The following is a 12,226-nucleotide window of genomic DNA, read 5'->3' on the forward strand; positions in this document are numbered from 1 at the left end:
TATACTGTAAGTACCAAAGGGACCATTTTATTCCTTAGTCCTATCACTTGCCCAGGGTTGGCCATGTAGTTGCATCCAGTTAATTGACCTCAAGTGTCTTTTGCTTGGCTGAAGCGTTTTCCTCCAGAAAGACGTCTGATTTTATTGGAAGATACTGAGTTTGGTGGTATCCTGAATAATCAAAGTGGAGTGGTTGAGGAAAACCAGGGAAGAAATGTACCTCGTTTCTGACCTGAATTTGTCTGCCTTTAATTTCCAGTGTTAGCTCTTGCTGTGCTTTTGCTCTTCCAGTTCAAACAAACTTTCGTAGCTGATATTTTCACTTCATTCCAGGTATCTCCCAAGCCCACATATCACTTTTTCCCATACTCTAAGAAATTTCTCTACCATCTCTTTGAAATGTGACTGCCAGAGCTCCCTGCGGTCCTGTTGTTCAGACTCAGCCGTGCTGCCTGTAGAGGAGAGCTGCCTTCATCCCCCTAACCCTGCCTCCTCATCCCCTGCCTTTATGCCACAGTCCAGCATCAGACATTCACCCTGGGACAGTCCTTGTCCTTTTCAGATAACCTTTTCCTACAATACACTTGCCCATTCTGTACCTGCAACTGGTATTATTTGTCCCCAGATGTTTGACTTGATTTTCCTCATGTATATATAAAAATATATTTTTTTCATATATATGTATTTTTATATATATACACACACACTATATTTTGGCCTTTGTAAATCAAAGTCACTATTTCATCTGCTGCTATTGAAGTTTCTGTCTAATATATGTTATTTAACAATATCTTGTCACTAGTTGACCAAAAAATACATTATCATTCTTGTGGAATAAGAATAGATCACCTCAATTGTTTATAAATGCAGAAGGATGATACTTATTGACCATTTTTTCTTCTTCTGTATCATTACAAACTCTCTGCATCCAGCTAGTAGTTATCTTGGGATTTTTTTTTTTTTCTTTCTTGATACAAGGAAGTCATTCAGCTGCCAGCTATGTGTTTGGTCTGTCAGTGCTTGGCTTCTCACCCCAATTTTTTTGCGTTTCAAATTGTGTGTTTGTATTTATATCGATTGCTGTTTTCTGCCTGAGATGTATGTTTGTACTTGTTTGCCAACACCTTTCTCAGCAGGGGAACTGGAGCTCCCGTGGAGACCAACAAATGAGCAGTGCTTCAAAGGAAACATTTTTCATTACGTTTTTGTGTCCTCATTTTTTTTTTTCCAGGTGGGCTGTGCTTTCAGTTTTGCTTGGTCTGGGAATTGAATCACCCAACGCTACTGCTTAGGACTGCCTTTGGTTTTCTCACTGCTGCTATTACCAAAAGCGTTTGAATGCTGTGGTGGATGGTGCAGGTGGAGAGGACTGAGAAAAGCATTTAATTTTGTATTAACGGCTTTGTGCCCACGTGGGAGTGTTTTGGAGGCACAGCATACTCGCTTCAGAGACTCTTTGTTTTCATGAGGGTCCTTTGCAATAAGAACTAATCTTCCCTATGTGCCATAATAGAAAATTAACTTTGGCTCCAGCAAGGTTTCATGTGGTTTTATTTGTTTTCTTCCTGCCACAGGCTTGGAAAAGGGAAATACGAGGATGGTGACAGCATCAACTTGAACGACATAGAGAAAGTCCTTCCAGTGTGGCAGGTAGGTGATGAAGACATCATCTCCTGCCTGCAGTACGGTGGAGACCAGCAGCTCCCTGCCTTACCTTTCCTTAGGAAACCCTCCCCAAAAGTGGGAAAGCTGCTGGGCACAATGCGCTGAGCTTGTGGTTTGTGATGGAGAATTATGCCTGTGGTTTCAGCAAGCCTTGATGTGAACCTTAGTGCTGGGCAAGGGTGGTTACCACTTAGACTTCATTGAGAGGTGAAATGTTGAGGACAGTATACATACATACATCTATACATACAAGTATGTACATGTACACAGGGCTCATGTATTTTAGGAAAGGAGATTCTGAAAAGCATCAACCCTTCTGGCAGCTTCAAAATAAATTGCTGCCAGGAAGTCAGCAGTGAAGGTGTGCTAAGCCAGATGTTTCCCCTATGGGGTGTATGTGTGTTTATATGCAGTGGTCATCCACTTGTATGTTTTATCCAGCCTTCTCCAGATCTCTCTTTACAGCCCAGTTTCGGTAATTCTGGTTAAATGACCTTTGATGCTCAGATGTTGGGGAATGGCAGGATGAGACCCCCAGTTAAAAAGTCCAATTGAATAGGTCAATTTGTCAACATCATATAATTTTTCACTTTCCAGAGCCCTAGCCCTCAAAGAAGCTGAGTGTCCTGGGCTGGGCAAGTTTCTGAGGATGCTCAGCATGTTTTTGCTGAAGTCTCCTCTTTGCCTCCAGAGGGAAGGATGGAGACATCTCACGTGCTGTGGTAGCATTACCCTTTTCAGTGCTGAGCAAAGAGCTCGCCGGGCTTCTTGCTCATGCATCATGTGAAGAAAAGCTTTGCTCATCCTGCAAACCATGTGATGATCTGCGTTACTATTTCTTTTGGGTGAGCTAGCTGGCACTAAATACACAAACCAGGGGAAGGAGTGGAGAAGTGCTGCTGACTTTGGCAGGGAGGAGCACTACCTGCAACTGCTTTCTGCTCAGTCTTTTCCATGCTTGGTATGTCTGGACTTTAGGTCACAGGGAGAAAACATCAGGTTCAGATGATACAAACCCCAGTAATTCTCCAAAATAAGGTTATTTTCCCTGGGGAATAATTGGAAATGAGGAATCAAACCATCTTTGGTGCAAGGAGCTGACTTTCTTCTCTAGGGTTTAACATCTTTTCTAATCAATAGCTAATAAATAAGCCAGGTCCTCCTGGTCTGGTTGTCATCTCATCCTGTCCTAACACCAGGTTGAGTCCACTGACTCCAGTGAATTAATTCCAATATATGCTTTAATATCTAGCTTAATTGTTAGTGTGGCACCTCTAAGCTGGAAGACCTAGTGGGAATGCTGGCTTTGGTATTTTATTTGTGCCTCTGGTCAGACTCGTGCGATGCTGCATTATTTTGGAGACGCGCTTACCTAGGCACGTACAGTCATATGTATGTGTGGGAACTAGGAGCTGGGTAGTTCTGGGTGAGGATTTATCTTGTTCGGCGTTGACAAGTGAAATACTCGCAGACAGCTGGTTTAATCCTGACATATCATTGTTAACTGGATTTGAATGCGATCGTGCAACGCCGACAGTGATTTTGCTGGTCTTTGTCCCTTGTTTTAAATGGCTCTGTGGAGCACAGTGCGTGGGGGCATAAGGGAAAATATTTGTGTGAGCCTATGGAAGAAAAATCTTTCACCTTCCATGGGGCTTTCCCACAATGCCATTATGTTTGTGTCATAGCCTGAAGAAGAGGCTTTTTCAGGTTGGAGACACATAAACTCTTGTTCTGTCTGTGTTTAAGAGCTCATGGGTTGCTTACAGCAGCTGTGCATGGATGGAGGGGCCGGTCCAAGCATCCTCCAGTGCGACTGGGGCAGCCCCATCCTCCAGTGCAACTGGGCCAGTCTGAGCATCCTCCAGCATGACTTGGATGCAAATGTTTTTCTGCTGAATGTGCAGCTATAGCAGGGTTAAGAGCACCAAGTTTGAGAGAGGTAGCAAGTCTTACTTGCAGGCTGCTTTGGAAATTGGGGTTCCTTTGATGGTAAGGTATGATAGACATAGGACATGAATCTAGAACTGATTTCCAGTATACATCCAGGTCTGTATATGTATCTCTACAGAGAGATACCGTGACACCCCTAATGGGTTAAGCAGAATATTCTGGATATCTGGATGTTAATATGTATAGATGAGTTTAGCTGCTGGAATCTATCCATAGTATTTTAACAAAATATTGCAAGGAAAGCCTATGACTATTTGACAATTAAAAGGTGAAAAAATAAACAAAAACAAGAACAACCTCCTCCAAAACCCTCTTTCTTCATAGCTGTCTGAGGGAAAAATGCTTGTTGCCAGCCTTTTGTTTTGAAATTGGAGAATGCGTGCATCCCACTCCTCGGAGATGCTCACGGTGTGCTCTGCCATCTCGTGGACATGCACAGGCAGGCAAATCCAGCTCCACTTTGGCACTGGGCACAATTCCTTTGTGACAACTGGTATTTTGAACCTTCTTCCTGCCTCATCTTTTCAAAGTTCATCTGGGGTGCTTGTTTTTACTGGTAAATAGGCTTTGTTTTGAAAGCTGGGAGCTCAGGAGGTCATTGCTTTGGCTCAGCTCGTGAGCTGTAACCTCCATCTCTCCTTACTCATAGGAGTCTGTAGTTGGATTTGGGCACTAATTCACCTAAGTGCTGCCAAAAAGTGACTGTGGAAGAAAATAATCTTTTGAAGATAAGTATTCCCCATTCATAAGATCTGTTTTTTATTGTACGCCAGGGAGGATTGGTTGTCTGCTGTGTTAGAGTGGTGCAGCTCAGATGTAGAGCCAGTCTTCATCATCCTCTCCGTTTTAACCTCAGCTGGTTTGTTGGAGGAGACCGCGTAACCATCTTGGCGTCATTAAGATGTCACGGGGAGGGCTGAGTCAGTGCATTTTGCTTTTGCTCCCTTTGGCAAACACTTGGAAAGGCTTTCAGGCTTGGATGTGTCACAGCCGAATGCCCCAGTCCCAGATACGGTCTTCAGACTGCGAGCCCTTGGCAAACTGTACACTTAGCAGACAAAACAACCCAAGGGGTCATGTCCTACAAGATACCCCCCATCCTCCCTGTGAAGCTGCTGTAGCTCACGAAGGATACAGGAGGCTGCCTGTCATGGGAACATGCTGTGAATGCTGCTAGACACGAGCAGGGAGTTTTCAGACACATACCAAGTGGTTTCTGGACTGGCATCTTGCAGGTTTTGGCTTTCAGTTTGCTGAACTTGTGCCTTCAGGATGGGCCTGCCCTCCTCCTAACGGTGTGGCTGTGCTTTCGCTGGCCAGCTGCTCCTTGTCTTGTGTTTTAGGAGGTAGAAATAATGTGGCACTTTTGAAAGGCATACTCAGCTTTACTGGTGCTATGGGATAAACTTGGAAGACAGCATTGGTATCATTTGGTTTGGCATCTTAATTGCTCCGCAGCTCATCTCCTTCTGTTTCCTTACTGATTTTTGACCCTTTTTGTCATATGCTTAGAGTTACAATAAACTGCTTGTTTCTTTTCTGGCTATGGTTGTCATCCAGCTTCCTCGTTGGAGGAGAAACAAGGGAGCAGCTCCTTAGGAGAAAGGCAGACTCTGTAAGTTGTTCATGTTCCTCTTAGCACCACTGTATTCCTGACTTTGTCCAAACAGGCTTAGAAGTGCTGGGATTCCTGACCATGCTGGGGCCACCTAAATTTAGGCACCTAACGGTGTCTCTGCCCACTCTCTTTGGGACCCCTCCTCATTGACAAGTATCGTCAAGTCAGACCTTACAATTCAGCGTGGAGATCGTGTGAGTAAAGGTGGGACCTGTGCGTGGGCTCGTCCCTTGGGGGTCCTGCCGTAGGGGAGGCATGGACACGTTGCGGCATGATTTGTTGCATCTCAGTGTAGAGGTGTAGAGAAGGTTGGATGATTCCCATCTGAGAATACCCATGTCCTTTCCCTGTCAGCTCTGCAAGGAGCCCAGAGGGACCAGGTCACACATGGACTTGTTCAGATATGGTAGGTTGCTTAAGAGAGATGAAACCAACCCAGGTGTCCCAGGGAAGAAGGGTGGATCGTGGGTGAGCGTCCCTTCTGCTGTCACTCTGCATGCGAGGGGAGGAGGTTGGTGTCCAGCACTGGTGTGAGGGCTTGCTCCTGGACTCTACAGATCGCTCACCCTTCCAGGGTGGTGGTAGCAGGGGGACAGGTCTCTTTGGAGCTCAGGGACAGCTCTTTGGTGGGTGGTGTTATTTACTATCACCATACAGAGTCCTCATCCTCTCCATGTCCTCTCTTGCCTGCTCTTTTCTGCACTACAAAGCTGGGCAGTTCTCGTTTTAGCCAGCTTGTTAGCCAGCCCAGATTCCTCCTCTTTCAGTGCCTTGGCCACAACAATGTGGCCCTCCCTCGTTAGGCTGTTGTGCAGCGGTAGAGCTGGGGTGGGCTCATCCCTCTGTCTGGCATCTCCTCCCACTGGAAGCAACCTGGTCCATATGGTGTGCCACGTGTGCTGTGTGTCCCTCCTGCCACTCACCTGGTCTAACTCCAACATCCCTTACGTGTCCACCAAACACTTATGAACAAGTTGGAGTGGCTCCCTAGGAGCCCCAAACTAGGGGGATTTCTTCTCCGCACCTCCAGTTCCTGCTGGACTCCATCCAGAGCATGTAGGCATGGCATTGCTTTCAGAGAAGGTTTCTAGTCTAACAAGCCAGCTTCTCATATCCCAAGGGTCTTTCCAATACTGTAACTGCTAAAACCACTGCAGAAAGTCCCTGTCAAAGAGCCAAAGTTTACTTGAGTATAGGTCACAATGTATTGGGAGTCAGATCTCCACTGCTGAGTGAAAAGCTTTTGTTTTGCTGTCACTTCCAGTAAGATATGGTCTTTCTGTGGCCTGGTTTTTGTTGCATTTAACCCAACTGACAACGACCATCTTTTTGGGCTGAGAGGGCAACCTGCCATGGTCACCTGTAACCCCTTCAGCATCACTCCCATGTTAGAGTTAAGGCCACTGTTGACCAAGGAAGGCAGATGAGACCGTTGCCATCTCCAGAGCACTGGAGAGGAGAGGTCTGGACCAAGACTGACTTATCTTCCACGCAGGTCACCAGTTCGCAGGTTCTTGCAAGGTCCAAGCCTGGGCTCTGGCAGTAGAGCACAGTCACTGTGAGCCCTGAACCAGGTTATAAACCCCATGGTTTTTATCGGACATGCAGAAAAGGGGAGATCTTCCAGGGGGTTTTTCAGATTACGATGGTCTTCCATATCACATGGTAGACTTATTTGCTGCACAAAGAAAACACCAGGGAAATGGCCAAGAGCTTTGACGTTTCCATTATTATTATTATTATTATTATTATTATTATTATTATTATTATTATTATTATTATTAATTAGGGTTCAGAGCTGGTTTCTGATTGTAACAAATGAGATGGACTCTCCCTTCTCAGGGCTGGTTTTATTTTTCTGGCTGTCACCCAGTTCAAGCAGACTTAGCGATGCTGGCTCATAATTTGTGGGGGTGTCTTCCCAACCTGGTGGGCATGGAGATGCCTTTTTTATTGTGGTTCCTGGAGCTGGTACTGGGCAGCTGGTCAGGGCTGGGGCCAGGCTGCCCTGTTGTTTGGAGAGTGGTGGACCCGTAACAAGCTCCTGCCAGGATGGGAGGCATTGGGATGCTGTTGCACCCTGGTTGGGTCGGCTGGGTTCAGACACACGGGTTTGGGATGTGCAAGGAGGGTCAGTGGAAAGGGCAAGCGTGGCTTACGTTGCAGCTCTGAAGTTTGGCTTGGTGTTTGGTGGCTGAGGGGACAGGGCTGGTGGCAGAGGGGAGCCCTGCAGCACTAGAGGGCACTGCCGTCTCGCTGCACAGCCCCGAAACATGAAACAGAGGAAATGAGGCTTTTTTCCAAAGGCTTTTTCCAAGCAGAAACCTCACTCAGCGGTGGCTGTGTCTCGCACCCTCCTGCGCCAGGTCATGATGCTGCTCTCCATCCCGCTGTGCCCACCTCGGGCTCGGGGTGCGTGTCCAGCATGGGGGACCCTGGGGCTTGTGGAGGGGGAAGGTGTTGCTCTGCACCCAGGACTGAATTTGCTTAGCACTGTGCATTTTCATGAGCCTCAAAGCAGATGGAGGCCCTGAGCAGAGTGGGGTTAAAATTCAAGATGTCCGTGAACAACCCTGAGGGGAGCTGGTGCCTTGGGTTAGACGTGCCCCACAGCCCAAGTCTCCCTGGCTTGCATTGCGACACGTCCCCGACTCCTCTTGGAAATCCCACTTTTCCAAATGTAATCCTCCACTCTGCATATTTCCTATAGGATGCTGTGGCAGGGCTCAGTCCAGAACGATACTCCTCACACCAAGGAGCGGTGCCAAATGTGGTGAGGGGTCTTCCATTTCTCTGGAAGATGCTGCTGCCCCATCAAATGTAGGATGTTCCTCTGAACACCCACGTTTCCATTTGTCCACCTGTCCCTGTCCCCCATCTACCTTGTTGTCCCCACCCCACTTTGAAGGACATGCTAACCTCAGCAGGAAGGAGATGAAGACTATGGTGGTGTCCACTGCTGGACCATCTCTGTTCCTTAGACCCCAGTTTGCCAGGCACCGGTTTGTGCTACAAAAAAAGAGGAAGAATGGGATTTTGGCTGCTCTGCAGCTTTTCCGTGGGCCAGGTTGATGGAGGGGTAGTCACGAAGCGGCTGAGTGGCAGGACTATGCTGGGCTTACTGACAGGAGGTGGTTGGTTTTGGGTTCATGATCAGGGACCACAAGGAAATGAGAGAAGAGGTTGGGAGAGCTGGATGGGTAAGTCTGTTCCTGGGAGGATGATGAAGAAAGATTTTCTATTTTGTTTTTAAGGAGTTTGCAAGTAGTTTTAGACCCAAGAACTGCAGTTTTCTGGGGAATTAACTGATTTGGGTATGGGTACTTGTACTGGGGTACAAATAACAACTCAACAGGCATTTGAGGCTCAAAAATGTCACCACATAGAGCTCTGGCTTAAACACAATGGAGAACAGATGGGCTTTTCTCAGCCTTATAGTTGACTTACCTTTCAGAAAGGTTTGCTTTTGTGCAGCTATATAATATCCAAAGCAAGCCTGAAAGGTTTTGTTTTGTTTTTTTCCTAGTCCTTTCTATAGACTGTAACACCCTCCCTGCCCCCACCCCAAATCCTGCCTGAATTTTAACTTCTGAATATCGTTACATCTTTTTCTCCCTTGTTTTCCCGGAGGATTCATTAGAAATCTGAGAGGGCTTTTGCAGCACTCCCTCAAATTTGCTGAATATTTTCCTGAAGCCGGTTGTGGAGTAATGATTAAGTTAAAAAAACGTATTAAAAGTAGCAGAGAAAAAAAATCCAGATTTCTAAAGATCCCGAATAAAAACTCAATGTCTTTGGTCAAGCAGCTATTTCTGCTGGCTTGGCTATTTCCACATCCTAATCCCCTTCCCCGCTCTCTGTGAAAGACCTGAATTTTTAATAAAATAAAGGGAAGGAAGGAATTTTCTCTCTCTTAAAAAAAAGTAGACAGACCGCAGGACCAGAGAAGAGAGACGTGCATACATCCCCGTTGGCGGAGGGACCTACAGAGCCTAGAAACACATCGCGCTCTAAAAATCCTGCTAATGGGGGATGTCCTTGTCCCTTGTCTGACAAAATATGAGGTTAATGTTTCCTGTCGCATTTAAAAATTTCTTCTTAACCAGAAGATGTTCCCCCCCCCTTTCTGCTGCCTTTCCTCTGATGTTATGGAAATAGAAACCAATACAATAAATGAGACCAGAAGTTCTTAAAATGCGAATTTCCTGCCTGGAGGCAGCAGGTAAGTGAATCCCGTCCAGCTTGGGGAAATGTATATATAGCTATGGGTGTAAATATAGGTATTTAGTGGCAGGATAAGTGTTTATTGCAATCCAAGGTGGTTTGGTTAAAGATTGTCCTTTAAGTGGGAAATTTATTGCTGCACACGACGCCTGGATGTCTCTTCTGTGGGGAAAATAAAGACTGTTTATGAAGGGAATTAAATGATGTCCTCGCCTGTGGTAGCAGACCAAGCTCTGTAAGGACCCAGAGGTCCTTTGTAGTCCCATGTTCGTATTGTCCCTCATTTGATGATTTTAAAAATACCTTTGGGGTTTGTTTGGGTTTTTTGAAGATACTCCATGAACTTCTCTACTGGCTCTAAAAATGGCAAGCTCTCGGCTGTATATGCGCTAGCATGGTCACTGAATGAAAACTCCGTGCCGTTCCCAAAATGCCTTTGCTGGATGGTGGGGTTGAAGGATTTATTCGGGGCCAATAAAAATAGCGAGAGGAACGAGGTCTCCATGCCTTAGGCCACACGGTGCTGCCCCAGTGTCCGTGTCTCCCAGGATTATTCTACTCTGCCCTTTACCTGCTGGTACCGCTGTGGAGAAACTCCTCATTGTTGGCTTGCTTTCTTTTTTTCTTTCTTTTTTTTTTTAATTCCTGTAATGTATGAGCAGAGAAACCACTGGAGAATGATAAAGCTTCATTTCTTCCTGCTTTTGTGACCCGCTTGATTATTTCGTTTCTCATTGTATATTCTTTTGAGGTGCCTTGTCTGAACGGAAAGAAAATATGTATGCTTATAGGAGCCGTTGTTTCCCTTTGGCTGGGCAAAATAAGACCCCTTGGCGGGGCAAAATAAGCAGGTATTGCATAAGATATGGATTGCTTCTACTTGCTGGTCCTGGGGAGGGAGCTGCCGACACTTACTCCATCATGTGCCTGTGAGCGACATTATTCCTTAAAGCCGGTGGGCTGCGTATGCCTTTGTTTGGCCAGCCTTTCTCTTGGGGCTGTGAATAAATACAGGATAAAAATATGTGTTCCTTAAGTTTGGGTTGCTGCATGTTTACTAGATAAGAATGAAAAGGTTTGGGGTTGGCTGGTAGTTGCATGGACATGGTTTGAAGCAGCAGCGGGTGAGATGAGACACCCTGTCCTGTTGTTTTGTGGTTGCTCTGCAATAATAATCTAGACCGAAGCCAGTTTTTAAGATTGAAATGTGAAGCACAAATTTGCCTTTGTTGTAATTTAAAAGAAAACACGAGTCAAGGATGATCTCCAGGTTTCCAGCCTGATGATACCAGCAGGTCCCACCGCTGGCGCTGGGCATGCCGTGGCATGATGGTGGTGGCTGGTGTGCTCCAGCCATTGGGCCTGTGGTCAATGAAAGCTTGGTTTTCCAAGAGCAGAGGGCTAAGGTGGGCTTTTTTTAAAGCTTTTTTCTCATTTGGGTTGTTCCCATCCATGCCACTGCATCCGTGGAGCTTGTTCAGCCCTGCAGCTAGGACCTCTAGTATAGACAGTGCTGGGAGATGTCAAGGATGGAGGAGCTTCAGGGTTGCCTGTGGTTGTACAACCAACTCAGCCTAAAGGCTGTGGAGAACCTGGGGGCTAAGTGGGTGACCATGGGCCGTCGTTGGACTTGTAGATGCAACTGGCATGCTAAAAAATCATCTCCTTGCATGCAAATTTTGATGTAGAAATCCAGCGATGGGATTTGATACCTGAATTGTTGGGGTGAAGTTTCTACTTGTGCTTTATTTTGCTCTTGGTGCAAATCAGCCCCATGTGCCTTAAGGTTTCGGGAGCCGATGCGGTCCCCGTGCTCTCTACGGCATTGCTGCCCGGCACAAACAGTGTCCCGGCAAAACAGGTCACCACCCCAATAAGCAGAAAGGCGAGGAGTTGAACTCACACTAAAATGGTATTTCAGCCAGAAAGAGCAAAGGGGGTAAGAAAATACCCTGACCATTAGTGTGTGAGCGGCCACCTTGTTGTACAATCACAATATCGTTTTTCTATTTTATTTTTTTTATGGTTGGCTTAACAATTAAAAGGCTACACTGCGCTTTGGTTTTTCCAGTCTGCTGCATCGTGTGACCCCGGTGACTCCGAGTTAAGCCTCATTATATAATGGCGGGGTGTTTTTTTGGAAAACCTCCATTTAATCCTTTCGGAGCAGAATTTGCTGGTTTTGTTTTCTTTCATATCGTCGTCTTGTTTCCCCCCCGCCTACCCCTTCCCCGGCAGGCGCACGCTGGAGGCGTCAGTCTGGGAGCAGGGTCCTTTCTTCCTTTCTTTTTTATTTTTTTTTTTTTTTCAAATCTGCAGAGAAAGGAAAAAAAAAAAGGTTTATTTTCGTTTGCTTGGGTTACAGCGCCTTTCCCCGCCGTCGGGGGGGAAGGACTACGTGATGTGCAGCAGGTATTTTGTGAATGGAGCACAACCCTGTGACTCCCCGTCGCTTGACCGAAGGGGGAGGCAGGGGAAGGAGAAAGAAAAAAAAATAAAAAATAAAAAATAAAATAAAAACCACCACCCAGTGACTCCATCTGACTCGTTTTGGCTGGAAAACTTTTTCAGCGCCGTGGTTCTTAAGCCAGGAGGAAGCTTTCTTCTGGCCCAAGAACAATAAAGGGGTCAGCAGCCTGATCCTCCCTCCTACACCCTCTTCCTTCCATTGTGAGGGGTCTGTGCAAATATCCCAGGCTGCTTCTGCTGGGGCCTGAGGGACCTGAGCCGCACATGTGACATTAAAGAGAGACTCTGCGAACTCAG

At 46.4% G+C, this 12,226-nt stretch overlaps 1 protein-coding gene across 5 annotated transcripts in view; it reads left to right on the forward strand.

Moving 5' to 3' along the window:
• The window catches only part of CTIF (cap binding complex dependent translation initiation factor), a 143,658-nt gene that overhangs the window by 50,695 nt on the left and 80,737 nt on the right, over positions 1-12,226 (forward strand). For all 5 annotated transcript variants that reach the window (XM_030004352.2, XM_030004351.2, XM_030004353.2 and 2 more), the window contains one exon: positions 1,575-1,650. In XM_030004352.2, coding sequence (XP_029860212.1) covers positions 1,575-1,650 — 76 coding nt within the window. The remainder of the gene's footprint in view (positions 1-1,574; positions 1,651-12,226) is intronic.

The sequence above is a fragment of the Aquila chrysaetos genome, chromosome Z (genome assembly GCF_900496995.4).
Source record: "Aquila chrysaetos chrysaetos chromosome Z, bAquChr1.4, whole genome shotgun sequence".
Classification (NCBI taxonomy): Eukaryota; Metazoa; Chordata; class Aves; order Accipitriformes; family Accipitridae; genus Aquila; species Aquila chrysaetos.